Genomic DNA, 27681 nt, shown 5'->3' with positions numbered 1-27681 from the left:
CTATTTAGACTCCCAGACACTATGTCATCCATTACAGCTCCCAACGTTATGGGGGGTACGAAAATTGGTGTGGCTGCCAACGACGACCCCGCTACGTCATCCCAAGCCCGACCGGGGCCCTGATTCGCCCGCCGCCTGGTTTTGTGCTGAAACAGGGAATCCTGGGCCAATGTCATCAGCCACACCAAGTTTTCCACCCGCTCCCGCATGATAGCAACAAAGGCTTCGTCGTCAGTCGGGCGCAGGTTTAGGCGAGAATCGCTAGTTAGTCACTCGGCCGCTCTTGGTGCCATGGCTGCCATGGCTGGTTGTCTCTTTAGTTCGCTGGTCATCCGGCTGTGGATACCGCCTAGCATCGAGTTGGCGGGCGATCACTGGGGACTGACTGGGCTGGTCTCAACCCGCCCGCCCGTGATGTTGGCAGCCATATCCTTGGCTATCTCGAAAAACTCTCGCTGCAATTCCACGCATGCCTTGTCAACACCAGGTGCGCTTAAGGTCCTGCTTATGCATCAAGTGCTGCAGCGCTTGTCTTTGACGATTCCGGTTTGCTGCACATGGAGCATGCGTCGTCCTTCTTGGCTCTCTTTCCTCACTCTCTCTCTCTCTCTCTATCAAAGAGAGACCAGGAGCCATGTTAAATGCTGGCTATGAGCTCATCCATTACTTTTAACTAGAGATAATGTGAACGCGTCAGAGAGAGCAGTCGGCGTTATTCGAGGCGACTTGAAATCACTAGTTAAATGGCAAGAGCTAGATTTCTTCACCGGCTCGTCTATACGCCAACCAGATGCCGTATGCACCATTGGCCCAATCAAGTTGTTAAATCTCCATCCCATTTTCCCCCTCTGCTTTTAAGCTAGAGCTTGTTAAAGCTCGGAAATGCCTAGCTTTTGAAGTCTTCGTGTCTGGCAAAATCCCACTAAAGGACACCTGCTGTAAAAGAACAACATCATGCGCCCCATATAGAACTTTTACCTCCCACTGGCCTCTCAACATTCTTATACCTCTCTGCCGCATCCTTGGTTTCTGACTTCCATCTTTTCGTGGAGCCCCAGTTCTCAAAGCTGCCAGGCTTCGCCTCCAGCTTCTTCAGGTTAGCAACCTCCTCGCTGTCCGGCCCTTCGCATAGCTCCCTGGCTATCCTCGCACTCTCAGCAAACACGCTGGCCCTCGCGGCGTCCGAGTGCATGGCACAGATCTGGAACGCGTCGTAGTACAGCCTGGGCACCCTGAGGTCCGTGATGCCCTCCTCCTCGTAGACCCGCAGCAACTCGCGGCAGTCGTTCAGCGCGTCCTCGGGCTGCATCTTGACCCGCTTGGAGTCGCCGATCCGCTCGTCCAGCGCCTGCGCATCGCGGAGATGTTTGTCGCTGCGGGCGAGCTTGTTCGCCGGCAGCGCGCACAGCTCGCACGCGCACTCGAAGCCAAAGAACTGCCGCAGCGCGGCGCGGCGCTCGGCGCTGGGCCCGCCGTTGTGGTAACTCAGCGTCAGCTCCTCGCCGGGCGCCACGTCGCGCACGGCGTAGACGGTCTCGCGCTGCAGGGCCTCGTTCCACGCGTGCTGCGCGTTGGGGCGGCACGAGTGGTTGAGGCGGGCGATCAGCGGGAAGATGGCGCCCACGTCGCTGGACGGGCCCAGCGGGTAGCCGTTGGACCGGATGATGTTAGAGAAGGGGTTGGGCTGGCCCGGGAAGTTGTTGTGTAGCGCCAGAAACGCGCGTTGGCCCTCCTTGGGCAGCCCACGGATGATGCGGCCTAGGTCCTTCTCGATGTTGTCTGCATCCGTCAGGCTGGCCGTGGTGAAGAGCGGCGGCTCGCTGATCAGCAGCGTCCCTGCGCTGATGGGCTTGGCGGCAACGAGGCCTTTGCCCTTGGAGGGTATGGACTCTAGAGTGAAGAGATCTGTGTCTGGGAGTCCTGTCGGGACTGGATTGTCTTTCGCTGGGGGCATGATGATAGCAATATAAAGGGCCTTGTTGGCTTTATATCAGTGCAATACGTATACAAGCTGGACTACCTAGCAGGATGCGCTTCGGCCACTGCCGCTGTGAACTCGTAACCTCACAGAATAGCTAAAAGAGTTTGGCAGAATCTAACACAATGAAGTTTGTTTGTCTTATACACATATGCCGAAGGAGGACTAGCGTGCTAGACTCCCAGCGAGGGTATACTCAACATACACAGCAGATGTGAAAACGGATGCAAAATGAGCGCACTGTCGTTTCGGTTTTTTATTGTTGCGGCCTAACAGCCTCTGCCGCCGCTGTGGGCCACTGGCTGCAAGTCTGACATAATGCGAGGCATAATTTCGGGATTCTAAGCAGCAAATGCTGGTCCAAGCCAAATACCGGCTCTGACTTTACTCTTTTTAGATATAGTGCGAAACTCGATGTGGCACTTCTCACCTGGTTGAAGGTACAGTTACCTCATCTATCAAACGCACGAACCTCCTCATCATAATCGGAAATTCCGTCGCATGGAAAACTCTTGATCCTATAGAGTGATCCGATGTTTTCAGTGTTGCAGACGAATGTGGCCTCGCTATAGCTTTGTCGACCTTTGCAACTGGCAGTTGGCGGCAGCTGCTCTGTTGTAATCCGGGCTTGGATGTTCTATTCCTTTGGACGGAATTGTCTGGCAAGTCGCCATTACCTCAAATCTTGAATCGCGGCTATCATTGCCCTCGAACACTCCATATTGAACTTGAATTAGCGAAGAGTGCAATTGAATATGTTCTGTTTGGGTATCAGCCTTCTAAGAAGAAATTTGTAGCCGCCAGCCAAATGCCAGTCTTGGTAAGTATCAAACCGCGGTTGAGTGGAAGGTACGTGCTCAAAATTAGACTTTTGACGGGCACAGATGGGCGATGACTTGCATTAACCAAAACCCAAAGCTAGTACCCATAAGCACAGATCGGCACCGGCATTGCATTGTGGAATTGCCTACTGGATGTCTTGAAGTTGACTTCGAGGGAATATTAAGTCTACAAGAGCTGTGGTAATCATGGTTGATTCGAAAAGGTCAAGCATGCTTTCCTATGAGGGTTGCACCCGTAGTGCTCCCACTCAACGCTCCTCGATCGCGTCACTACCCCAGCCCCATTTGCAGCAGACGGATTCGCAGACGTACGCCAGATGGTGTCGTACACTAGGTGTAACTTCAAGTGTGCGGTCGACTTGCTTGCATCATCGCCATTCGTGTTTGACACACCGCACGAAGATTCCAGCCGGCGTGACCGCCTATGGATATCATTTGACTCAATGCCGCTCATTTGACATGGCCTGAAGACAAAGTCACGATTGAACGAGCGCCTTGAGATTGCCCTCATTCTTGACATCATCCTCAACCACCTGCTTCTGGCCAATCCCGTCCGCAGTGCGCGTGTACTTCACGAACGTTGGCACCGCTCTGAGGTCCCATTTTGTGCGGAACGGGTTGTCTGCCTTCCGCCACCTGTGATACATGTCAGCTCTCATGCGCCACAACCATCGAAATTTGTTGTTTCACTCACTCGGGGAGCTGTCCCACGCTGACAACAAGGATCTCCTCCGGACGCTTCTCAAAGTACTTTTGCACCACGGGGATGGCGGCGCGCACGTCGGGGCACCATGGCTTGCCGGTGCTGGAGTCGTTGTCGCAGATGAAGAATATGTAGGTCGAGTCACCGACGCCGGCGAGTCGGTCGGTTAGGCCCTGCCAGGTGGAGGGCAGCGACGACAAGCTGGTATTTGTGAGCACCATGTTGCGATGTCCGAGCCTTGACGTGGTTCGATCTCAGAGACTATGTTTCAATGAAGTCGAGTGTTCTGCCACGTGTTCTTGCCGACTTCTTGTGTGTGCGGACGTCGTCGTTCGGAGTCGCTCAAAGCAGCACGCAATTGCCGCAGAAATGACAGGACGGCGGTCGGGGTGGGGCCACTGCGGAAAAGACAATGTGGAGCAGAGTAATCCGACGACCCGCCGCACCACGAACGCAGGCGTATCTTTTGTCTCTATCTTGGCTAAGTTATATGCCAGCCATTGGTGGTACCCTCTGGAGGCTCCCATGGCGCTTACAGGTCTAGAGGTGAAAGTCGAAGTCATAGAGGCAGCCAGCGTCAGCTGCAGCAGCGGGGCTTGACTGCGGCAGGCACTGCCACTGCTCTCAGCCTCGCCAAAGGCACTTCTCCCCTCCGCTCCAAACTTCCGCCATCTTCGTCCTTCCAACAGCTCCATCCTCGCCGACTGTTCCATGGGCCGCTGACTTGGGCTTGTTCACAGCCCACTAGTCATGAGACTCATCAACGTGAGGACTCTCGAGTTTGAGGAGTTCGTTGGGAGAGACAAGCCGCCGTACGCGATCTTGTCCCACACCTGGGAGGACAGGGAAGTCTCATTCTCACAGTACAGAGACTGGCGACGGAATCACTGCAGGCTTGTGGAAGAAATTCAACATGAAGACCTCGGACGAGAAGCGCAGCATGAGTGGCAGATCGTAGTTCTCTCGGACCTTGCCATCGACTGGGACGAACTGATAAGGGACAACGCCGAACATGGACCAGGCCTCACAAAGATACTTAATTGCGCCAAGGAGGCTACCAAGGATGGCTGCGGCTACATCTGGGTTGACACTTGCTGCATCGACAAGTCAAGCAGTGCAGAGCTGCAGGAGGCCATCAATTCAATGTTCCGCTGGTACGAAGAAGCCTACACGTGCTATGCCTACTTATCGGATGTTACCTCATCCGACATCCAAGCTGATGGGTCGTCATTCACCAAGTCTCGTTGGTTCAAGAGGGGTTGGACTTTACAGGAGCTATTGGCTCCCTCTGAGGTCTATTTTTATAACAAGAACTGGACGTCGATCGAATCGAGAAGTAAACTCTCGCTCAAGATCGAAGACATCACTGGCATCAAATCTGTGTATCTCAGATTAGGCAACACTGGGCTGACAAGATCCAAGGTGATCAAGCGGGCAAGTGTGGCACAAAGGATGTCTTGGGCGGCTGGACGAGAGACAACTCGAGAAGAGGACATTGCCTATTGTCTTCTGGGCTTGTTTGGTATACACATGCCCATGCTCTATGGCGAAGGAGACCGGGCGTTTCGGCGCCTCCAGGAGGAGATTATGCGAAACTCACGAGATTCTTCTTTGTTTGCCTGGGGCTACTCAGGACAATTGATTCCTACAGATGTCAATTGTGACGGGATACTGGCCCGATCTCCGAAGCAATTCAAAGGCTGTGCAACGGTGCGTACCGATCTCTACGCCAAGGACGCAAGGAACGAATCGTCTATGTCCCAGGGCCTGCTACGTCTGAGAGCACCTATAGTGGAGGACCCTATCCACAAAAATCTAGTATATGCAGTGCTTTCCTGTCGTGTCACTGTTACACGCGAGACTGCCCCAAAGGGAAACGCGGGTGATAGCTCGAGCGATGAGTCTGTTGATCGTTATACTACAAAATCGATCGACTATGAACATTTGGTTCTCCCCCTCATATCAACACGAGACTACCCTAGTGACGAAGAGGAAGATGGGGATGAGCTGGAACATAACATGTACCTCCGTGCTGAATGGTTGTTCCCAATAGTCTATCCCGGTATTTTGGACGCCAAATATACCACGAGGAGCATCCTGATTACAGGGGATCGTGACGTATTGCCAGAGTTGCAGCACACTTTCATATGTAATGACCAGGAGTACCTTTCAGAATGGAAGCTGAGAGGAATGTATCCCCCACAACTTGATACACAGACCATTCACCAGTTCGATGACATCGAAATGGGAAGCAGCGACACTGAAGACCAGATATGTCGAGATCATCTGCGTCTACGTTGGTACGAACGGGGAAAGGGCGAATATTTACTCCTTCTGATTGACCTGAAAACCGCCCTGAGTCGCCAGTTCGTTATCGACGAAAGGATACCACAGGAGGACTCGTGGTGCACCATCTTCAGGCTGGAGAAGCCTATGAACCTCCGACGCGCCCAGAGGCTAGTCTTGAAGTATGGCTTCCTAAACCTAAAACCGGGCATACTCAAGGACGAAGCAGGTCTGATCATCAGGCATGAACGGCTTTTAGAGGTAACAGGGACAAGTGACGACAAAATGTATGAAAACTTGAAATTCGCCAAGGAGTATTTAGCGACGTCTCGGGATGTTGGTTGGTAGGAATAAGTCGTACTTAGAAGAAAAGGCCCATATACTGTCGCCGAAAATACATCAAAATCACAAGTCTTCTTCAAAATCACATGTATTTTGGCTGCGTAGATCGTCAGAGACGGTGCCCCCCTCGTCCATTTTCTTCACTTCCAAACCAGCGAAAACGTATGTTAATATGAACGTAAGTGTTAGGAGTTAGGTAACCAGGTGTTGAAACTACTAGTATATGTGATTGATATTGGTGGCTGCCTTTTTTGCCTCGTCAATTTGCACTTCTGGGGGTAATTAACTCGGTATTGAATGGTCTTCAAACTTATCCAAATTACAGTTATCTCTCGTCTGCTATAAGGGCACCATTTACACAAGACTCAATGAACCTCTAGTCGTGTTGGAGTCATTTGTCGTGAGTAAGACATAGGTAGGATTTCAATATGTCACTATCTCGATACGTGGAGAGATAAACCCCAGAAACAGCGAGCAATTTAGTGTAAGACCAACCCACTACTCTTCCTCCTTCGTATCCATCCAGCCGGCATCTTTGTACTTGTCGGGCCTAGACTTCCCTGCAATCTTGGCATTCTCCAGAAATGCGCGGATCTCCTTCTCATGGTCGTCGGTCAGGTTGATGTCGAGTGCAGCCCGGTTCTCCTCGAGTCGCTCGATACTCTTGGTGCCGGGGTTCGGGATGATGTTATCGCCTTGCTTCAACAGCCACGCGAGGGAAAGCTGACTAGTGGTGCAGTTATGTTTGTCAGCGATCTGCTTGAACTCCTCGACAATCTTGGCGTTGGCCTCGCGGTTCCCGTCAGAGAACCACGGAAGCGAGGCCGCACGACCGTCTTTAGGGTCGCTCAGCGACTCCTTCGTACTGAAGGCACCTGTGAGAATGCCTCTTCCCAGAGGCGAATAACAGATAACAGCAATCTAAGACATAGATCGGTATTAGTATCTCTTCCACGTAACTGAATGAGCTAGCTCATAGGTCCGTTTACGTACACCAAGTTCTCGACATGTAGCGAGCACATTCGTGCTGGCTTCGTTCTCAGCCTCGAGCACAAAAGGAGAATACTCGATCTGGACAGCAGCAACAGGCGCAATCTTCACAGCACGACGAATTGTACTGGAGCTGCAATTGGACAGCCCAATGTGCTTGATTTTACCTTCTCTGAAATTACATGTTAGCATGAAAGCAATCGCGTCATATAATTTAGACTCACGCTTTAAGCTCAGCAAGTGCCCTCATCGTCTCTTCGATAGGTGTCTCGGGGTTTGGATGGTGAAGGTAGACTGCAAAGCGCTCTTAGCAACTTGGAGGAACGCCTATCGCAATGGATACTTACATAGATCAATATAGTCTGTCTGCAGACGCTCCAAACTTTTGGCACAAGACTCTTTAGCATAGCTGCCGGTGCTCCTGTAGGAGAACACCATTGGGGGATCCATGACAATGCCGAATTTGGACGAAAGGAAGACCTCATTGCGCTTTCCGGAGCGCTTGAACCACCGGCCAATTAGGACTTCGCTGTCGCCGTAGAGACTACGGCCAATTGCTTGTCTCAGCATCGAAACGCCATACATATGGCTGACTGAGAAAGTGGTGTGAGAACTCACGCTGCGGTATCCCAAAAAGTTGCTCCGATCTCAACAGCTCGATCGAGAAACTTGAATCGCTCCTCGTCGCTGGGCACAGCGCCATAGAACACGGACAATCCCATCAGACCTGTGCCCAAAGCGGACACAAGGGGACCGTCCTTGCCCAGCTGGCGCAGGTGGGTTTGAGCAGACATAGGGTGTTGTGCGTAATTTGAAGTGATTGGGGCAGAAAATGATCGGTAGCCGAAGAAGCCGCCTTGCGTTTGTTTCCGATACTGAAATGATTCCAACTTGAGAGTCGGGCACTCGGCCTTTATATGTACAGTGTCATCGGTATAATGTGGCAACCCTGATGAGGGTTCGTGTCGGTTCATCAGTGTGGATAAGACCATTCCGTAAACGGGTCGCCGAATGGGGCATCACTGTTGCTCTGATTGGTGGAGTCGCTTTTACTTACACTTGATTGGCTGTGCTGCCATCCCCTGTCTCGAGCAAATCCGCCTGCGCCTCCCGTGTGTCGCGATCGACTTCTGTTTGACCATGAAATCAGGTCAGCGACTGCGGAAATCTCGGCCCAACTATGTTATTCACACATCTTCCATGGTACCGCTGGAGTCATGACCGCACTCCGCTTACCTCAACAGGCGGGAGTACTGCTGGCGGTGAGACAGACAAATTAGACTTGCGACGCACCACCCCTTGAAGCTCTATGCAGGTTCATGGCACTACATCAACGGATTTCTCCCTAAATGAAAAGGACGAGATATTAACAAACACCACAGCTAGTGAAATAAGCCTATGCAGAGATGGTCTCATTCAACTGCAGGCCATTTTGATGACATTCCATAACTCATAACTTCCTGTTTGCTAAGTGGTATCACTGTTTCATTGATCTTAGAATTTGACGCAAATGAGGATCGCCACCATGATGGTAGACCATGGGACTGATTGGTTTCTATAATCCCTAGTCTCTGAGGTTGTATAAACCGTACTCCGAGCCAGCTATTTGCTTTCGATTGATGTCTCTCACTAAAACTGTAGCTTCCTTAGTACCGGAAGCTTTCCCTTTTTTTTTTTTTTTTAAATAGAATTTAACTTTCCTACGAACAATAAAGTGGTTTCACTTCGTACATGCGCAACATTGGGGCTCCATGCAATTGTGACATACGCGGATTGACAACCCCAACTTGACGTTGACTTGCTTGACAAACTTCTTGCAGTCAGGACATACTTGTCTGCTGACCAGTATTGTGGCAGCTCTCAAAGAGTAACCAGGACGTGCTGCGTATAGCTCACTGAGCTTGCTTCTGTACTCATAGCTTTCCTCTCCTAGTGGTGTTCCGTCCCGAATCGCTTCTCCTTTGGTGTCATGTAATGACAGTGACTCCGTGTACCTTTCAAGTTCGCCAGGCTCCTCGTCATAAATCTCCATTTCTTGCGGCAAGAAGACATGTTTATAAACAAAGTATGCGACCAATTGCTTCTCTGCATGACATGCGAAATACCGCCCAAGAACACCACGATCATAAGAGTGGGGTGCTCGTGGAAAGTCAACCACTTTGTAAAGGTGCAAGACCTTACTTGTCCAATCTTGGCCAGCAATTAGAATACTTTCACTGGCTATTGGTGACCAGCCACTCATTGCAACAACATCCGGGAGAGTATCTCCGCGCTTCATCCAAGCCACTGTTTTCGAATCTTGTGACAGGGTATACTGAGTAGTCAGAGATAGCACTGTGGGGTTGCGTCCCAGTTTCTGGAAGAAGAACGCAGCCAGTTTGAGAACGTGTCGCTCATGTGCTGAATCATCGAGGAGCCGCACAATATCGCGACGATCACGATCACGCGCAACCGTGTCCTCCTTATATATAGGTTCAGATCGGGAAGTACCACCTGCGCGTCCCCATCGAGCCTCAGAATTTTCTTTTGACGGTTCCGCAAAATCCACAGCACATCGGAGGCGATTCCCTTCTACGCACTTCTGAGTTTTCTTGGCCCCATGCTGCAACAAAGCCTCCACGTTTTCCAGCCTACCCCACAGCGCTGCCTCCATCATTGGTGTCCGACCGTCAACCTCTACAGCATTTGGATCAGCGCCGTGTGACAAGAGAAGTTGAACCATCTCGAGACTTGCTTCACATGCAGCCAAATGTAGCGCCGTGCTCCCTAATGTACCAACGCTCTTATCAGCCGTTCTTGGCCCTCCATAGATCAAATTACAATCGCTACAGTTGCAAGATTGGGCTTCTTCCCAAGAGTGAACCCCATGGAGAAATATTTTCGCTTCTGTGGAGGTCTCCAGGTAGTGCTTGACGTAGGGAACATTGCCCGTGACCAATTCTGACTTCACAAGAATGATCCTTGAGAGAAAGACATCATCAACATAAATGGCTTCCCCTGCATCTGTCCACTTTGGTTTTGACTCAATTTCCTGCTTGAAGGCAGCTCTCAATCGGTCTGCTTCATTGTCTGAAACATCGTTCTCCGCGGGCAGACGCGCTCCGCCTGCAACGAATCGAAGGTTTGTCTTGTCGATTTCGTAGTCCACATTCTCGGGACAAGTACCTAACAGCTTGATATCGTAATGCTGAGACCGAAATCTGCCGTTAATGATGGGGTCACAATGTGCGACGCGCATGTGGCGTCCGGCATAATTTCCATCGAATCCATGGCGGTGTATCTTGTCGCACCACGGGCACAGAACGTAAACGCTGCGACTATCCCACCATTGAGCGTCAGCCAGTAAGACTTGAGCTGCTGCCATAGTGTTGCGAATAACTAATTTTGCGAGCTTTGGATTGAAGCCGTTGAATGCATTGGACTATCGAAGTGTGAACGAAACCCCGGGGGCACAGGTGTCTTGTGTAAGCAAATTGACGAGGTGGCTTGCAGGGCTGAGTGGAGTAGCTTTTTGCACCAGTCTGGTGGTTACACTGCAGGGCGAAGTCTGTATAGTCAAATCTTTGTCTGACTTTGATGTTGTCTATCGATGCAGACGGTGAATCACAGCTGCTGAGTTCGTTTCGGGGAAGTGCTGCCGTTGAATAGAGGTCAGGCAGAAATTGCGAGGTGCACAATAAGGGTAGTATTACAAGATACTGAATCTTGTCGCCTTCCGGACGAAGTAACAGAGCAGAAATGTCGGGACCCCGCAGATGTAGCCTCGGGTCTACCAAGCCTTGAGCCCACACGTGGCACGATGAGACAGGTTGTCCTTACCAAAAGAAGGAATGCAAAGACTCATTGAATTGAAACAGAAAAATTCGGTGGAAAGTTAGGCATCAGTGGTCAGGCGCTGATCAGAAGTGATAACCAGATCAGCACAGCTGTTGGCTTGAAATAAATGATCCTTAATTGAGACGCATTGCTGCAGTCATTTCCTCTGCAGCCTGAGCGTATTGAGCTTGCACAAACACGTTCTAATTGCGTGTGATGATTGTTTAGTCACTGCTGCCTTTGGTTTGGTCTGCCGTGACAATCTAACTTGAGGCACTGTAATGCGCATAGATCATCTTGGTCAACACCATATAGTTAAACCTCCAGCCGCGACCGGGACCGATGGTGTATACGGGTCATTTGCATTACACATCCACCATCCCACTACAACCAACTGAAGTATGACATGTTTCTCGTAGCTCAAATTCCATTATTGGCAAGCGAAAACTCATCGGTTACGAGGTACAACTTAAACGATAACTAGCCGTTCCAACGATGGATACAGAGAAGCTCCTTGGACGAAAAGGGAGAAGATAACAGGGGAAGTGATGCTTCCAAGACGTGTTAAAACTCGACCTCAAACTTATTCTAACGCTTCGGCCTTGACCAACCTTTTACCCTGTTTTCCTCCAATTTCTCTGAACCTTTTTGCCGTCCATGGGCCTCGCACGATCTTGCTCCAGGACCTTTATATCATTGAGTTGCCCCTGCGTCGCGCCACCATTTTGGACCTTCTCGCTGTATATGAGGCCGCGCCGCCTCCCCGGTAAACGGCCCTTGCGCACCTTGTTCTTGCGGTGGAAGTACACGAAGCTGATGTACATGCCGTGGATGTGTGACGGAATGATGGCCAGGACAAACAGGAAGCAGTTCATGGCAAAGTCGGCGCCAAAACCGCAGAGAAGCAGCACCGCCAGCGGCGGGAAGAGCAGGTTGAAGAAGAGGATGACAAGTCGCTTGAACATTTTGGAGCGGCGTTTGCTGGGCTAGGCCAAAAGCCTTGCAGTGCTAATGGTTGAGTTTTGTGGACGCACTTAAGTCCACGACGGAAAAGGGATACAGGCTCCGCAACGGCGATGCTCCCCGCCCGTCTCGAGGGCAGCGAAGTCAAGGCGCAAGAGAAGTTGAAAGAGTGTGTGCACCAAGCGTTTATAGTGTTGAGCCTCAATTTCCTCTTGGCGGCGGACTGTGTGTCTGGGGGTGCCAGGGCGTTGCTTCCCTGCTTTGCGCCCGGAAATGATGTCATCATGGAACGGCTTAGCGTCTAATATGCGAACTTGGGTTAGCGGCTGCCTTTGGATAAGCCCCACTCCTCTAGATAACACGTCCAAACACAACATTGTGTCCAACTCAATTGCCAGTATCGTGACCAACGAAGGCTAAGAATTTCTGATTCACCGATTTACCGCCATTTCCCGTTGAAAGAAACAATGATTCGGCACAGAGTGGCTGGTGGGCGACGATAATGCCAGCTATAATGTCCTGTTACACAGGACGGGCTTACACACCCTACAACCAAGCCCTCAAACGGGAAGGAGGGTTCACTATCTACATGTTAATTCGCCTCAGGTTGTAATATTTTTGGTCGCCTCGAATTGTGGAACCGTCTCTGATGTGGAACTGTGGTCAGATCAACCATGTAAACTTGTCTTTCCCAGCGACACTGGGGAGCCGCGTCCACCAGGTTGAGCACCTGAGAACATGAACACTGCCCACAGATTTATATCAATTGATTCGACCTTGTTCGGAATTATTATTATCGGATTTGTTGATTCAGATAGCCCGCAATCCAAGATTCGACCCCCATCATCTCAGCTTTATGTTCAAATGCTAGCCCATCACTTCGCCCGCCAGACACCAAGTGGTGATATGCTTGCTTCATCCGCAAATGAGTCCATACTTGAGCCTGTCTGTCCAGGGGCCATTAGAGTTAGGAACCCGTTCTCGAAATCAGAACGAACAAGGATTAACTGTCCATTACGTTCAAAGTTCAGTGCCATGATAACCGTCTCGTCGGTCTCAGTAAACTCATCCATGATGATAAATCGGTGGCGGTCAAGTTTAGGGCTTAAGGTGTTATCCATGAAGCAGCTGCGTACAATTGCATCGCAATCACTTGGCTTGGCACCGCACAAATCTTCAGCAAAGCCTGGTGCCGAAGCCAGCGGTGGATCTGCTAACCCGTCTGTGAATGGGGGCGTGAGTTTGGTAATAAATGCAACCCGGGGATCAATGGCCGAGCTCCACTCGTGGTCGTAGGCTCGTTCGAGAAACTTGTTGAGAGTCTTTGTTGCAGTTTTATTAGATTATCGAGAACCCACACAGGATGGCTTGACATACCTGGTTGCTGATTTTAGCAGTACGAAACACAGTATACTGGAGGTCAGGGCCGTCGACGAAAACCGGTTTCCAATCATCGTGGCGTGGGAACTTTGATGTGTCCAGGGGTGAGGTTCGCTCAAGTTGGACTCTAACTCTATCCTCTCTCCAAACTCCACCAGCCATAGCTGATTGGTTCCGTAACTCTACTACTGAGACGCCCCTCTCGAGTGCTTCCAAAGCTGGCACAATCGAGGCAAAGTCGCAGCGGAATCCAATCCAGCCCGATGCCGCATTCTTATCCTGTCTTCCATCTATTGTAATGCAGCAAGTAGTGCCGTCGTTGGCGGTACCCCGATCCAAGAACACGAAACCAGTTGTTTTGATACCGGTCGTCTGGGTAGCCAGCTTCAGAAATCTTTCAACATCTTCATAGTTGCCGAGGCTGGTATCAGTGAATTCCTCAACAGAGTCCAACTTTGAGAGATCCTCCGCCTTATCAGTTAGCAGGACGGAGAAGTCTTGACTGGCAACCAGGGTTACAGAGCTCTTCGTGTATCTGAAAAGATCTCTTAGGGTCTACGGTTGAGCAGTCAGCATATTCTAGAGCAGCGCAAGGAAAGCGCTCCGTAGTACCTGGACGGGTAGTTTCTCTGTACAGATCGCTGCAAAATCATCGTGGCTTCGTGTGACAGGCGCCATGATGTAATTCTTCACTACAGGGAGATGATGATGACAAATGATGGTAATTCAGTGGTGAGATATTGTACAAGCTCTTCAGTCACATACACAGTTTATATAATAGCAACCCTGACAAGAGCTGCAAGTGAGATTTGCGTTTTGTTGGTTCAAATAACCCTGCGCGAGCAAGCCACATGCTACGCAACGCCAACAGCATTGTGGCCAACGCTATTCTGACGTCATCCGCAAGCCCCTCCGAATTTGCAAAATCCTTCCACTGTAGATCAACATGCAAAGTTTCTCGTTGGCCTTTGTCTAGTGATAATGATTTCTATTCCAGGGCCAATATCTGAACACTACTCTGGGCCACGGGGGTGCGCTAATTCATCTCGATCTGTGAAAGCAGGATTTAACCAGGCAATTCTTCTCACACGATACGATGACGGATCAAACCGTTGGCATCGCTATGATATAACGCACGCTCTCTAGGCATAGGAGCACAGTAGGCGTTGCGAAGTTTCCAGTCTCCAGTGCACAGCCCTAAAATTCGCTGGGATGACTGGATCCAACTTCTCAGTTAAAAAGTTTTCACCATGACCATTTGCATAGAACTTTACACGATGTAGCGAGCGGTTAAGTGCTAATAAGGCTATGTAACTGCCATAGACGGGGGTCGAAAAACAGGTTGTGGAAAACAAGAATGGGGATAAAGCAACGACCAGAATGAGTCCTCCCATGTTGTGTGATCATAATACCACGTTGTGCAACTTCCTTAAGCCTCGAATGTGATAGGAACCAGTCGGCCATTGTCGATCCTGTTCACAAATGTTGCGCTATTCCCGTCTTCTGAAAACTTCAACTGAGACGTGGAGTTTTCTCCTCTTGCAACAACAAGATTTGGGTCATCAAGTTTCAACTGTCCACCCACAGGAATCAATTGGTGCCCATCGTTCTGCATGATTGGTGCAGTAGTGCACCAAGTCCTTGCAGGCGAATGGCTTCACAAACTGATCAGTCGTCTACCGCATCAAGGTGCAAAATGATTACATACAAGTTTGTCCCAGTAACGTAATGGAGGTTGTTGAGGTTGATTGTCCATGTATCGGTCTGGGGTGAAGTAGCTATGCCACTCAGTTTACCACCTTGAACTATAGGTATTGGTCAGCAGATTTTGTGTACACCATTTCTTTCGTCTTACTGCTCTGGTCTGTATTTGGAATGCACCGCAGTGCAACAACAGTTTGCTGCCAAGCAAAACCACCTTCCTTGGAGCCAGCGAAAGGATACTCATCAATTGATTTGCAATCACCCGTTCCGCCTCTACCATCGGGGCAACGCCACTTTACGTTCTGCTTTGAGCACATGGACGTTTCGTATCCCCAGTCTTCTCGGTTGTCCGAACCTGCACCTGAACCTCCACCGCCGTGGAGAGAATTTGGGTGTTTGACAACATTCAAAGCCCAGCAAGTATTGAAACACAGCTGCGGAGTTTGAGAACAGTCATAATTAACGTCATGATTCTTAGCGACGACGAGAGTACTGAGTGACGAAACAATTGTAATGCGAGAAAAGCGCATAATGACAGTAACAACGAACTAACGCGTTTACAAGATTGCAGTCAGACACACCTCAGGGCAAACATTGTCTCTAGGTATTTGCGAAGTTATCCCAATATATAGTAAGTCTTCAGAACCATAGTTTTGTCATACGCCCAACTTATGCTGAATACTATTTTTAGAGCTTTTGCAGAGGAATAAATCGATGAAAGCGCTCACCGTATCCAAATACATGCTAGGCGATCACAAGAAATCTATAGATAGGTTTCAATAACGAGTGATGTGGGTCCTAAAGAGGATCGTTGTTGGCGAACTTTGACCATGAATCCAGAGGAGGATCATTGTTGGTTGGATTTTCTCAAATGAACCAGCCCCCAAATTGCCTCCTGCGTGGAGACGACAGGCATGATTGGTATACCTGCACCAACACGGGTCTGACCCCCTTTCCGAGGCTTTCCAACCAACACAAGGACAGAATCAGATTACAAACTGCTGATAGGATTCTATGTAGCTTCAAAGCCTGTGAGTACGCATTACTGAGTTAGTATAAACATGTCAATCTGACAGTCACACTTAGAACTAACATAAACGGCCAGGTTCTAAGTCTCCTTAACTTCTAAAGCCAAATATTGTAGAATTCATTAGTTATTCGTGGTTCATCGTTCACTTCAGGCGTGATAAAAACTACGTCACCTGGGCCGCAGATCGTTTCCCAGGCACCGTGTGTGATGCTACTGGATCCAGCATAGAGAAAGGGAATCTTCAATGAGGGTGAGGTCAACCCCGAAGTGGCGTAGTACCTTAAAAGGCCGATTTCAAGGATACACATCCTGGTGTTGGAAAACCGCTGAGCAGCCTCAGCGGCGCAGCCAGTGACCTGATTATGCTGTCATTCCTCACATTCTAGGTTTTGCAACATGAAAAACTTGCGGGCATCTAATACGATGCTATAAATGTGTTAATAGAATTAAGATTGACATTTTTATGACCCCAGAATGTCGAGTGCTGATCCTAAACCCACACATCCTATCCTTCAAAACCCCGTTTAGATGATGCAAGCAGACTCAAAAGATGGACGATTCGCGACCCTTCCCTCACTTGCTGGTCATCAACGTCGCGTCGATGACAAGTGGCTGGACACCATTCCCGGCATAGGGAACGATCCCGCTGGTTGGCTGCGGTATGAGTGGTGGAACAACGGCAACGACGTGAGAGTTGATGACCGGGCCGGGAGGGTCCTCTGTCCCGCGGGAGGCAGCCGCATGATGTCAAGCATCATTGATCACGGTGCGCAAGCGGCTTGCCAGATGTTTGTCTCCAAGAGTAGGGCGGGGCAGCTCGGTCTCCAAGTCTGGCACGCGTGGGAGCAATGGGGTGACGGTCAGTTGACCACCGCGGACGGCCACGATGGCTACATCCGGTGGCTGATGTGAGCATGACCCTTCTTGCCATCTGAGAAATGACCCGATGTACTGACACTGTTTGAATGCAGTGGAAGTGTGAGCGATTCGCCCACTGAGTTGACCCAGGAGTTTTGCGAGAATATATGGGACGCGGTCAAGAATCTCTGCTCCAACGACGCTGGCGCAACTCAAGGCCAAGCCGTTTCTGTGGGCGACTGGACCATCTATGCAGACCCGAATGAAAAGGCAAGCGGCAAATGATATGTGAACTGTAATATTGGTGGCCAGCGTAGGCGCCTCATGCACTGCAAACCAGCGCATTTTTCCATATGCCTCCGAGTTCTCAAGCATACGTTAAGGTGTGACCGGCTTAGTTTTGGTTTGATTTGGAGTAATATTCGTACAGCTCGACTACAATAAAGACATTCGCTTTGGCATGATTACTTCATTATGTATACTTCCGGCTCAGCTATGAAATGAGCATGCCCACTAACTGGATAATAGTTTCTGCTCATGTGATGAAGTGAATAACGATTCACTATGCCGAAAGAATTTACCAACGTTCTCTACAAGGTTTCCCTTTTCAAGAATTCTGAAGACCAAAATGACTACCACGACCTTGAGATGCAGTTATGTTCAAGGCTGCCCTTTGCTTCACTAGCTAATCAATGTATACATAGGCACCCCAGCAATAGGCACTCCCGAGATCTAGCTAACCACGGAAATGCACCAACTCGAATGATAAAGTCGCGGATATACCAACTAACCCTAAACACTTAAGTGGGTAGCGCGCCCGTCAAACACTGACAGAAATCAACCATGTAAAGCCACATTCATGAGAAAGCTCGCAATTCCCGGTCCGCGTGCGTGATATGGAGGAGCCACAGAAGTGTGATCAACGCCGTTGTCCACCTTGTCCAAGACATGCCAGTCGCATTGAGAACTTCACATGCATATGCACTTTTCGCTGGCGTTGCACGAAGCCATGCGGCAGATAAGCACTGCAGCAAGGCATGACCAGCACTCGGGGGCTGGAATCGAGTTCGGGGAAGTCCTTCTCGTCCACTGAGACACTGACGTGGCGGCCGTATCACAACATTGCAGCCCCACGCAGCCACAAGCTGACGTGAACCTTCAGCAGCAGATGCATGAACCATAGTTGTCACTCGCGTAACGTTGGGCGTGCGCAGCTTAGAGTAGTGTGGCAGATCTTGATTCTTGATTACTATTATACTTGAATACAAAGCAACGTTGTGAGGACCCTTGTCCTGGTGATGGTGGTGGTCTATGTCCAATCGGCAGGGAGCGAATCTCCGTGTCTCCCCCAATATATTTCCAATGCAACCGTGCCCTCCTTGTGAATGCGCCGGGGGTCCCGAAGAATGCAAAGAGTGAGCCAACCCAGTGGTTTCATCATGAGTAAAGAAAAATCTCGATCAGGTCCATGATTAGGTTGTCCTCTCCCTTAGTAGGTGTACTCGTAGCACATGGCGCCGTCGCGGGTGTTGAGCACGTCGCGGACGGTGACGTCGGGGCGCAGGCCGGCGACGCTGATGACGGTGTCCATGGTCAGCGGGGTGCAGGGGTCGGCACTGTCGATGCAGCCGTCGATGGTGGTCTTGCGCGAGGCGTCGCTGTTCTGCCATAGCCAGAAGTTGCGGTCGACGAACAGGTGGTGCATGAAGAAGACGGGGTCGCTGGGCGAGGCGGACACGTCGGCCATGACGGAGCCGACACCGTTGTGGCCGTAGGCGTGGGGTCCGAGCTCGGCACAGTTCTCCATCTCGGAGTAGATTGCACGGGAGTTGCAGGTGTTGACAAAGTCGGCGTTGGACTGAGCGGTCAGGGACTCGTCAACAGCACGGGCGAGACAGTGGTCGACGCTGCCGGTACCGGGTCCAATGTGGCAGGTCAGACCCGCGAAAGCCTAGTAGAAAATAGTCAGCATGGTGAACAGGGAGCTCGGGAACACGATGTACTCACGCCGTCGGTAATACAGGTGCCCTCTCCGTTGGTGGCCGCGGGCAGGCTGCCGAAGTACGCAGGGGTGAAGACGGGGGACTCGGCAAAGTGGCCGGCATCCAAGGTCTCGTCCCACCACGGGAAGGCCCGGTCGAAACCGCACTCCTCACGCATGATCTGCTCCAGAGTCCAGGTGTAGTATCTGTGCCAGACAAGGAAGATGGAGTTGCCGTGAATGGTGCTGGTCATCATCTGGTGGACACGGACGATATCCTCGTATCTGTTCTGGGCAGGGGGGTAGGCGCCGGAGGCCGGGAGTCTCATCAGGCAAGTGAAGGCGTCGACAAAGGCCTTGCGGTCAGAGTCCGAGTAGCTACGCCACTCAAAGCGCATGTTGGGGTTGGCGCACTCTGCCTGGGCGGTGACGGCAGGAGTCGGGCTGGCGGAGGTGGTCGCACTAGTGGTGGTGGCATCGTCGGCAGCCGAGACACGACCAGTGCTCTCAGCGGCGCTGGTCGACGACGTCTCGACGTCAGCAGCCTTGGTGGGCACAGTCTGGGCGTCAGAAGACTTGACAGTGGTCGGGGCGGCGTCGGTGGCATCGGCGGCCTTGGAGCTGGCCGGCGAAGGCTTGCCAGCAGTGTTAGCACCACCCTGAGTGGTGGGCTTGGGCGTGGCGACGCCGTCAGGAGACGAGGCACCGCTGCCGCCGGGGACGGTCACGGAGTCATCTCCCTCATCTGCGTCGTCCGACTCGTCGTCCGCTGCGGAAGCGTCATCCGCCTCATCAGAAGCACCGGTGGTGACGGTCTTGCCCTTGCCGCCGGTCTTGGTGGTGGTCGACGTCTGGCTGTCGAGCTCCTGTACCGGCTTCCCATCCTCGGCACACGGAATGGTGACCTTGTAGACCTGCTGGACGAGCTCGACCACATTTCCCTCCTCATCGACGGTCTGGGTGGTGACGGCGTGCGAGTGGTGCTTCAAGACACCGGCCTTGGCCTCCTTGATCGAGATGGTCTCGAACCATCCGTAGTGGTTCAGCGGGAGAGGCGCGGCATCGTAGGCTCCAAGTCCAACTCCAACTCCCACTCCAACACTGTGGTTCGACCCGGCTCCGATTCCGATGCTGTGGTTGGACGAAACCGTGGGTCCGAGTTTGTAATCCCTCTTGGAAAGCGAAATCGCAGACACGGCCGAGGCGCCGCACAGGACCTGGGAGGCAACGGACAACTTCATGATGGATTCGTTGTCAGGATATAGGCCGGGTATGGATGCAATGGATTCAGCTTATACACCTCACACACACACGCTCTCTCTTCCACACACTAAGTTATAAACGAGTGACTTGAGAAATGGGAAAAAGAGCGACGCAAGTGATGCAATTGCAGATCACCTGGAAACGGAAATCTCGAGAAACGGCCACAACGGGCGGCGGGCTCGTCGCTTTTGCATTATATGTAGCTGACTACTTAGTTAGCATGACCCGATCAAGCGCCCGGGGCGGATCAGCATCAGCCCCAGGCGCTGGCACCCCCCCCCTGGTCCACACGTCGACACGCCATGCACAGAAAGGGGATCTCTGCTGACTGCAGCGGCGGCAGCGCGCGCGCGCGCGCATATGGCAAGTCGTGCCAGGTCGCCAGCCGGAGCCGATGGCAGGTGATCGTGTGTGGGAGAGTGGTGGAGAGTGGGTGGTGCCGCCGGTGGGAGGCTTTGGGACATGGTGCCTGACTAGCCCGCAAATAGAGATCGCAGAGCAGATCTGTGATCCTCTTCATTTGCGCGACCCCTGCAAGCGAGCCCGGGCTGCATGACGGGCACCCAATCAGCGGCTCCGGAGTCAGCCTAGCGGCCAAATAGGGCGGGTAGCTGAGAATAGAGCGCTCCACACGGCTCCCCCCCAGCCTGCGCTAGAGCACATCTAGCACCCCTACAGCCTAGGCCAACAGTCCAGGGGCACGCCTCTGATACGAACTGCCCGGTGCCCACATGCAAATACGAGCGAGGAGACGACAGAGGGGTCACTCCGCCTCTCCTCAGCTCGCTGTCGCTGTGCCCGTTGAGTTGAAAGCGCTGCATTGCTGAGCCCCACGCTGCGAGATGGCTGATCGTCCCGACTGTGACGCAAGACTGCCCCGAACGGTCCGAATCAGTGTGTATCAATGATACGCTACCAGCACCTGCATAGTAGCAGCCATGCCATTAGGCGGCCACGGTATAGAGAAGACAATGCCACAGTACGGAAACTACAAGCCATAATAAACACGATGCCCAGTAGGGAAATGAAGCCTACTGTGTATTTCAATGGTTTAGGCGGTAAGGCGCTGGCCAAGCTCGTTCACAGGCTTGACAGGGTGTAACGTTGAAGCTAGCCCGCCCAGGTTCATTCGCAGTGGAGGACATCAAAAGCAGTCGTTGCCTCATAGAAGCAAGACATGTCCTAACTATATTCTACGAGAAACACCCTTACGCGCAATAGTGCACAGCTGGGGCCTTTTTGCATAGAGGGCAATTGAGACTTGTCAAGCTTGTCAAGAACCCCATGCTTGATCACCCCCCGGCATCTCGGCACCCCTTTTCGGTCGGTGCGGGCCCATCATCAACTCTAACGATGTAACGCCGTTCCCATCTTTTTCGTCAGATTCGGAACCGTGAGCGCGGCTGTGTGATGGGTTGATGGGCGATCGCCCTAACGGTCAGACTCGGGTTCTGTTTCCTGATTTCTTCTTTCTGCCACTCCTCACCCTCCCCCCTCCCCAAATCCGGCCGCCCTGCTCGTCCCACCCAACTGGTTCGTCCGGCTAGCCGAAAGCTCGTTGGACAATAGAAGTAAGAAGCTTTTGTGGCGCCCTTAGCTCCGACGCCGTGGCACCCACGTCTTGACTCAGGAGACGCCAAAGACCCGGTCATTGGTCACGCACGGCGCCGTTTCTGGCATGGACCTGGCCAGCTGAATCAGTCTGGGCCCGACTTTCTCGATCCCCCACGAGATGTGCTGTGCTGTTTGTTGTCTTTCGCGTAATGCCAGAGCGAGCTACACATAAGCAGCACGAGGAGACAACAAAGAGTCGTTGTCGGACAACATCTCCTTTGTGCAATTGTATGCACTGCCAGCTCGACGTCGCGCCCGCAGCTTATCCCGTCAGCCGTCCTGTCCGCCCGGGTCAGTCGGGGCGGCTGATGCTCGCTCCTTTTTGGCATCACCAAAACAAGTGGCAGGCCTGCAATTCTATAGTGCATGCTGCAGTCGAGACGGCGCCAGCCAGCCACAATTAGTCTCGAAGAGTGTGTAATCTCCTAGCCCAACCGTCACACGTGGGCGCTTCCATCGTGAACCACGTCAGCCCATTCTTCAGTGCCCGCCGTTCGTATGTCAATGGATCGTCAGCACTGTTCATGCAGCGGCACTTGGTCCCACGTACTACCCAGAAAAGAGGGTGCTGCCATCGGTATATGAGCGCTCCATTCAATGACCGCTACTAATCACCGCTGGGGAGGAGAGGCACTAGTAGCCAACTTCTCGTCATTTCAATGTCTGTCTAACGTCTGAATTATGTAAACAGCCTCGGGCGACTGCTGTCTGGTTCCGGAAATTGAACTCAATAGAGTTTAGGTGGAGATTTGGGCGGAGTACGGAGTATTCTGCACTACCCTACTATTGATTCCCCAACCCTTGCAGCCGGGCCAGCAGGTAGCGGAACCACCACAAATGTCCTGATACGAGAAAAGCAAGATATCCAGATCGAGGAGTTCGGTGGCGGAGTGCCATGTCTCATTTGCGATGAGCTGTCCCCAGTAGGATTAAAGCTTGACTTTGACGCGCGTTACTATTATTAATTTCTTAGTTGACCCATCGTGGCGTGTTCTGCGGTTGTCTTCGCAGATTGGATTGGACTAGTAAGACAGATATTGTGTTCATAACACTAGGAATGGGCCCTGGTCGACGTAAACAAGAAAGTGCCATTGCTATATCCATAAGCACATCATGCTTAAACGGACAGTCCCGCGAACTAGACGACCGTCCCACCAACTTGATATAAAGCGGAAACTGGAAGTGCAGCAGCACGATAATGGTTTCACCCCATGCCTATCGATCAGCTGATCTACTCATATCCATCAAGAAAGACATAAAACTATGTGCAATGAGTGTTATAAATCAAAAGGAAACCGCCACTCTTGGTTCACACACGTGAAACCTACTGAAGAGTTCAAGGTATGAGGGCTATCTCAATGCTAGATGCGATGCAGATTCTACACAAGCAGATAGGACGAGGAGATCTAGAATGCGGGCTATATACCGAAGATCATGATGGAGATGCAGCTCTATTCTAGATTCGTGACTCAATTGCTGATTTGATGGCTGGTGGGCGAGTTAGTAAGACTCAACAAGTCAGACTTCAGGGCTAGCTCACCATCGCATGTTGTTTTAGCATCGCCGAATAACATCTTCGTTCCAGGCATGTAAAACATGGGATTGGGAACATCGGCTGCAAATGATCAGATCGAATATCAGAAGGATCGGCGCGTCTGTTTGGACTTACCGTAACCAGAGGCCATTCCTCTCTTCATCACAATCACTTGCTTTGACTTCCACGCATGCAGTACTGGCATGCCTGCGATGGGGCTGCCAGGCTCAAGCGCAATAGGATTGACGGTGTCGTTGGCCCCAATCACGAGCACCAAGTCGGTATCAGGAAAGTCGTCATTGATCTCGTCCATCTCGAGCACAATGTCGTATGGAACACTTGCCTCGGCCAACAAGACATTGCATTGACCCGGCATTCGACCAGCTACCGGGTGGATGGCGAAGCGGACGTTGATGTTCTTGGATCGTAACATGTTGGTTATCTCGCTGATAGCGTATTGTGCTTTCGCCACTGCCATGCCGTAGCCGACAATGATGATCACGCTTTCCGCATTGGTGAGAGCCTCCGCCGTATCATCAATATTTGTCTGTGTTATCGACCCTTCGACCTTGTATTCAGTGGCCGTGGGTGCTGATATGCCGCCAAAGAGCACATTCGTCAGAGACCTGTTCATAGCAACGCACATGATATATGACAGAATGGAACCAGAAACACCAATCAACGCCCCTATAGTAGTTAGAAGCGGGTTGTCTAACATAAACCCTTCTGCCACGAGAGCAAAACCACTGTAAGCGTTGAGCACGGTGATAACCACTGGCATGTCGGCACCACCGATCCCAGCTGTCGTGGTGAAGCCCTTTGCAAATGAGAGGATAGTGTTCGCACTGAGCGCGGCCGCCGCTATCATAGGCGAGCCCGGTGCCATTGTCACGAACGCGCCCATGGTAGCAAAGTTGGTTGCTAGCATTCCAGAGTTGATCAAATGGCGGCCAGGGAGTTGAAGGGGACGAGAAGACATCTTTCCTGCTAACTTCATGAACGCAACGATGGAACCAGTGAAGGTAATACCTCCGATGAGCACACCGAGATAGGCTGTCACCAGATGTAGAGTGGTGATATGGGAAAGGTCGCCCATCACGCTGCCAATACTGGTAAGCACGGCAGCAAGGCCAACGACTGAGTGAAGTGCTGCTACTGTCTGCGGAAGATCAGTGGGCATGATACGCTTCCCGATGAGAAACCCGATCAGACCGCCAATGGCTGCGAGTCCGCCGAACTGGGTCAGAACCTCAGGAGAGAAGCCGACTGCCAGTAAAGAGGCAAGAATACCGGAACTGACACCAAGTATTCCCAGTAAATTGCCCATGCGGGCTGTCGCTTGCGATGCCAACCCAGAAAGCGAGCTGATGCAAAGCACTGAGCTGACAAGGTACCCAGCCTGGATGAGACCAGCTGCACCGGTTGATGCGGCCGCGAGAAACCCGCCGCCAAAAACAGCCGCCGGAACAGCATATAGCCATGGATACTCGGGCGGGTCGGTTGGCCGCTTGAACATGTCTAGCATACGCTTGGTGATGACGAAACCTCCCGACACGTTGACAAATGCTAGTAAAACCGATGCGGCCCCGAGGAACTGGGGAAAAGTCTCCGGCAGGTATCCACCGCCCATCACAAACAAACCACCGATGCCAACCATTCCAGATATAGCATTGGTGACGCTCATGAGGGGAGAGTGTAGAGCAGGTGTTACGCCCCAGACTACACGATAACCGATGAGAGATGCCAAGGCAAAAGTGAAAGCGTTACCCATGAACAACGGGCCGGTGATCTTTCCCAGAGCCAGGACGCCTCCCATTCCAGCAGTAACACCAGCGACTTCTCGCGTAGTCTTCTGGAACGGGGTCAGGGCTTTGACCTCTTCTACCTGGGGCTTCGGCTTCGCGGCTGGAGCGGGTGGAGGCGCTGGACGTGGGGCTGCAGGCAATACATCGCCGTTCAAGACCACAATTGCCCCGCGGACCACTTCGTCTGAAAGGTCGATGCCGTAGGATTTCTCCTTCGGTGCCATAGACAAGAGAAACTTGACGATATTGTTGGAATACAGCGTGGATGATTGAGTCGGAAGTCTAGATGGCAGATCCGTGTAACCTATAGCACCGTAAGCGATTGTTTATCATACTCGCCCAGAGAGGTTAAGAGGTCCTCACCAATAATTTTGACATCATTATATGTGACGAGTTTCCCAGGCTCAGTTTTCTCACAATTGCCGCCGGCTTCGGCCGCCAGATCGACGATCACAGAGCCCGGCTTCATTATCTCGACCATAGACTTGGTGATCAGCTTAGGGGCTGGCCTTCCTGGGATCAAGGCAGTTGTAATAATAATATCAACGTCGCGAGCCTGCTCCGTGAAGAGCTTCATCTCGGCAGCAATGAATTCCGGTGACATTTCCTTGGCATAACCTCCCGTACCAGAGCCGTCTTCTTGGATCTCGACCTCGATGAACTCGGCTCCCAAGGACTGGACCTGCTCGCGAGCAGCGGCTCGTGTATCGAAGCCTCGAACGATTGCACCCATCCTGCGCGCAGTGGCAATAGCACTCAGGCCAGCTACACCGGCACCAATGACGAGAACCTTGCATGGCGGGATCTTGCCCGCGGCAGTGACCTGTCCAGTCAGGAAGCGCCCGAAGTTGTTGGATGCCTCCAGTACAGCTTTGTAACCAGCAATGTTCGCCATTGAGCTGAGAGCATCAAACACCTGGGCCCGAGAGATGCGAGGGATCATGTCCATAGCGAAAGCCGTCACCTTGCGTGCAGCCAAACGCTCAACCAGGTCTCTGTTCTGAGCCGGTTGCAGGAACGAGATGACAGTTGCGCCTGGCTTGAGGCGATCGATTTCAGCAACATTTGGGCCACGCACTTTCAACACAATGTCCGCAGCGGACCAGACACCACCGGCATCGACCAAGGTCGCGCCCGCCTTCTCATAGGCATCGTCAGGGAAGTCAGCTTGGGCGCCGGCCCCACGTTCAACAATGATCTTTGCAACGCCCTTCTTTCTCAAGAGGGCAACATTCTGAGGGGTCAGGGCGACCCGGCGCTCATTTGCGAACGTTTCACGGGGCACCCCCACGGTGAGCGCAGAGTAGGGAGTTGAAGGCGGCTCAACAACCGTCGAATAAGCAGTCGTCGGGATGATGCGCGATGCTGCAGGCTGACCGCCCTCGCGCTTGAAGCCGGCGGCGGGTAAGACGACAGGCTTCCTGACGTGGGTGCTGTGCCAGTGTCGCTGACATGCAACGGCGAGGCCGGCGATTGGCGGCAGGACTGGAGCGTACCTTAGCACGGAGCGGTGCTCGAATGGCAGCAGATGAAGCCACTGCTGCGGGTTGACAAACCTAAAATGCGCGAGGATGCAACTCGGGGGCTCGCCCTCGACGAGACGCCGCTAGCAGCGACCAGCACCGGCCGCAAGACGGACGGGCCTATCATGATGGTGGTTGAGCACAACTGCCGCCTGTTAGACAGACCAGTCACAGCAGGTCATCCGTCATCCGACAGCTCGAGGGAGTTCGGATGCGGGCAACGTCATGAGAGTATAGTGGGAGAATGGAACGGACAGGAAAAAAAAGCAAAGCACAGGGCGAGCGGGCGGGCGGGTGAGAGACGATGGTGGATGGTGGATGGATGGATGGACGGATACGGGCCCTGGGCCTAGGACCTCTCTCTACCTGGTCTCGTCTCGTCTTTTCCCCTCCTTCCTCCTCCAACGGCTGTAACAAAAGGCGCGAAGTGGTGTGTCACAGACCTGGGCTGGTGCGTGTGCGGACGACGCGCCCGGCAAATAGAATCGCGCCCAGGACGAGGCGCACCGTTCGATGATTGGATCGGGCACTACACACCCGACGCTGGGCAACACGCTCGCTTCAACACCAAGGCGAGAGGGGACCTGACATTTGCCTGTGTCGACAGCGCCTGGCTCGGTGGCCGTGGTGGTAAAGACCCGGTTGGAGTAGACAGGGTGTCGGTGGGTGTGGGGTAAAACTTAGCGTCATGTCCGCGGGCCGTTCGATCGTGGGACCACCAGCCTGTGGAGAAGTGGGTTTTGCGGGCACCAATCAGCTCGGTGCTGGGGAAACGCTGTACTATGCATGCCTCCTGGAATGGAGGCACCTGGGCATTCTTAAAAATACATAGGTAGAGGCGCCGGCCTACAGGCTACATCAGAACCAGCCCTGAGAGCGATCTTCAATTTCAGAGGAAGATTCTATAAAATCCATAGTGAGTCCATGTCGACGTTGGATCTGAATCGTTGACCCGTAGGTTTGAAACAGATCGCCGCCATAGCACAAACGACGACTGCCCGCCAAATAGCCGCCCACGCCGAAAGCCTGCAGGTGTGTCTGAACAAGCTCTACAGGTGATATATGGTAT

The 27681-nt window shown here is 52.2% G+C and overlaps 10 protein-coding genes across 10 annotated transcripts; 2 read left to right on the top strand and 8 right to left on the bottom strand.

Annotated features, from left to right (window-relative positions):
- Positions 1–952: 952 nt before the first annotated feature.
- On the bottom strand, positions 953–1954 carry JN550_008420 (uncharacterized protein; the record flags this gene model as incomplete). The annotated part of the gene is made up of 1 exon (XM_049320379.1): positions 953–1954. The coding sequence occupies one exon, from the start codon at positions 1952–1954 to the stop codon at positions 953–955; it is 1002 nt and encodes a 333-aa protein (XP_049169642.1).
- Positions 1955–3296: 1342 nt separating this feature from the next.
- On the bottom strand, positions 3297–3744 carry JN550_008419 (uncharacterized protein; the record flags this gene model as incomplete). The annotated part of the gene is made up of 2 exons (XM_049320378.1): positions 3297–3456; positions 3515–3744. The coding sequence occupies 2 exons, from the start codon at positions 3742–3744 to the stop codon at positions 3297–3299; spliced, it is 390 nt and encodes a 129-aa protein (XP_049169641.1).
- Positions 3745–4273: 529 nt separating this feature from the next.
- On the top strand, positions 4274–6157 carry JN550_008418 (uncharacterized protein; the record flags this gene model as incomplete). Its single annotated transcript, XM_049320377.1, has 1 exon — positions 4274–6157. One exon carries the CDS (start codon positions 4274–4276, stop codon positions 6155–6157), a length of 1884 nt encoding a protein of 627 aa, XP_049169640.1.
- A 492-nt stretch (positions 6158–6649) lies between these two features.
- JN550_008417 (uncharacterized protein) lies at positions 6650–10505 on the bottom strand (the record flags this gene model as incomplete). The annotated part of the gene is made up of 7 exons (XM_049320376.1): positions 6650–7072; positions 7145–7313; positions 7366–7435; positions 7489–7685; positions 7760–8090; positions 8199–8271; positions 8910–10505. The coding sequence occupies 7 exons, from the start codon at positions 10503–10505 to the stop codon at positions 6650–6652; spliced, it is 2859 nt and encodes a 952-aa protein (XP_049169639.1).
- Positions 10506–11571: 1066 nt separating this feature from the next.
- Positions 11572–11922, bottom strand: JN550_008416 (uncharacterized protein; the record flags this gene model as incomplete). Its single annotated transcript, XM_049320374.1, has 1 exon — positions 11572–11922. One exon carries the CDS (start codon positions 11920–11922, stop codon positions 11572–11574), a length of 351 nt encoding a protein of 116 aa, XP_049169638.1.
- An 873-nt stretch (positions 11923–12795) lies between these two features.
- Positions 12796–13978, bottom strand: JN550_008415 (uncharacterized protein; the record flags this gene model as incomplete). Its single annotated transcript, XM_049320373.1, has 3 exons — positions 12796–13242; positions 13298–13855; positions 13913–13978. The coding sequence occupies 3 exons, from the start codon at positions 13976–13978 to the stop codon at positions 12796–12798; spliced, it is 1071 nt and encodes a 356-aa protein (XP_049169637.1).
- A 751-nt stretch (positions 13979–14729) lies between these two features.
- JN550_008414 (uncharacterized protein) lies at positions 14730–15534 on the bottom strand (the record flags this gene model as incomplete). The annotated part of the gene is made up of 3 exons (XM_049320372.1): positions 14730–14955; positions 15009–15105; positions 15156–15534. The coding sequence occupies 3 exons, from the start codon at positions 15532–15534 to the stop codon at positions 14730–14732; spliced, it is 702 nt and encodes a 233-aa protein (XP_049169636.1).
- A 1031-nt stretch (positions 15535–16565) lies between these two features.
- On the top strand, positions 16566–17177 carry JN550_008413 (uncharacterized protein; the record flags this gene model as incomplete). The annotated part of the gene is made up of 2 exons (XM_049320371.1): positions 16566–16942; positions 17006–17177. 2 exons carry the CDS (start codon positions 16566–16568, stop codon positions 17175–17177), a joined length of 549 nt encoding a protein of 182 aa, XP_049169635.1.
- A 1204-nt stretch (positions 17178–18381) lies between these two features.
- On the bottom strand, positions 18382–20114 carry JN550_008412 (uncharacterized protein; the record flags this gene model as incomplete). The annotated part of the gene is made up of 2 exons (XM_049320370.1): positions 18382–18843; positions 18900–20114. 2 exons carry the CDS (start codon positions 20112–20114, stop codon positions 18382–18384), a joined length of 1677 nt encoding a protein of 558 aa, XP_049169634.1.
- A 3092-nt stretch (positions 20115–23206) lies between these two features.
- JN550_008411 (uncharacterized protein) lies at positions 23207–26739 on the bottom strand (the record flags this gene model as incomplete). The annotated part of the gene is made up of 6 exons (XM_049320369.1): positions 23207–23238; positions 23291–23365; positions 23420–23910; positions 24001–25393; positions 25453–26574; positions 26646–26739. The coding sequence occupies 6 exons, from the start codon at positions 26737–26739 to the stop codon at positions 23207–23209; spliced, it is 3207 nt and encodes a 1068-aa protein (XP_049169633.1).
- Between the last annotated feature and the right edge of the window lie 942 nt (positions 26740–27681).

The sequence above is a fragment of the Neoarthrinium moseri genome, assembly GCF_022829205.1.
Source record: "Neoarthrinium moseri strain CBS 164.80 chromosome Unknown scaffold35_Wmoseri_CBS_16480, whole genome shotgun sequence".
In the NCBI taxonomy this organism is placed as follows: domain Eukaryota; kingdom Fungi; phylum Ascomycota; class Sordariomycetes; order Amphisphaeriales; family Apiosporaceae; genus Neoarthrinium; species Neoarthrinium moseri.
Note: the sequence above shows the minus strand (reverse complement) of the source record. Positions and strands in the feature narration are given on the sequence as shown.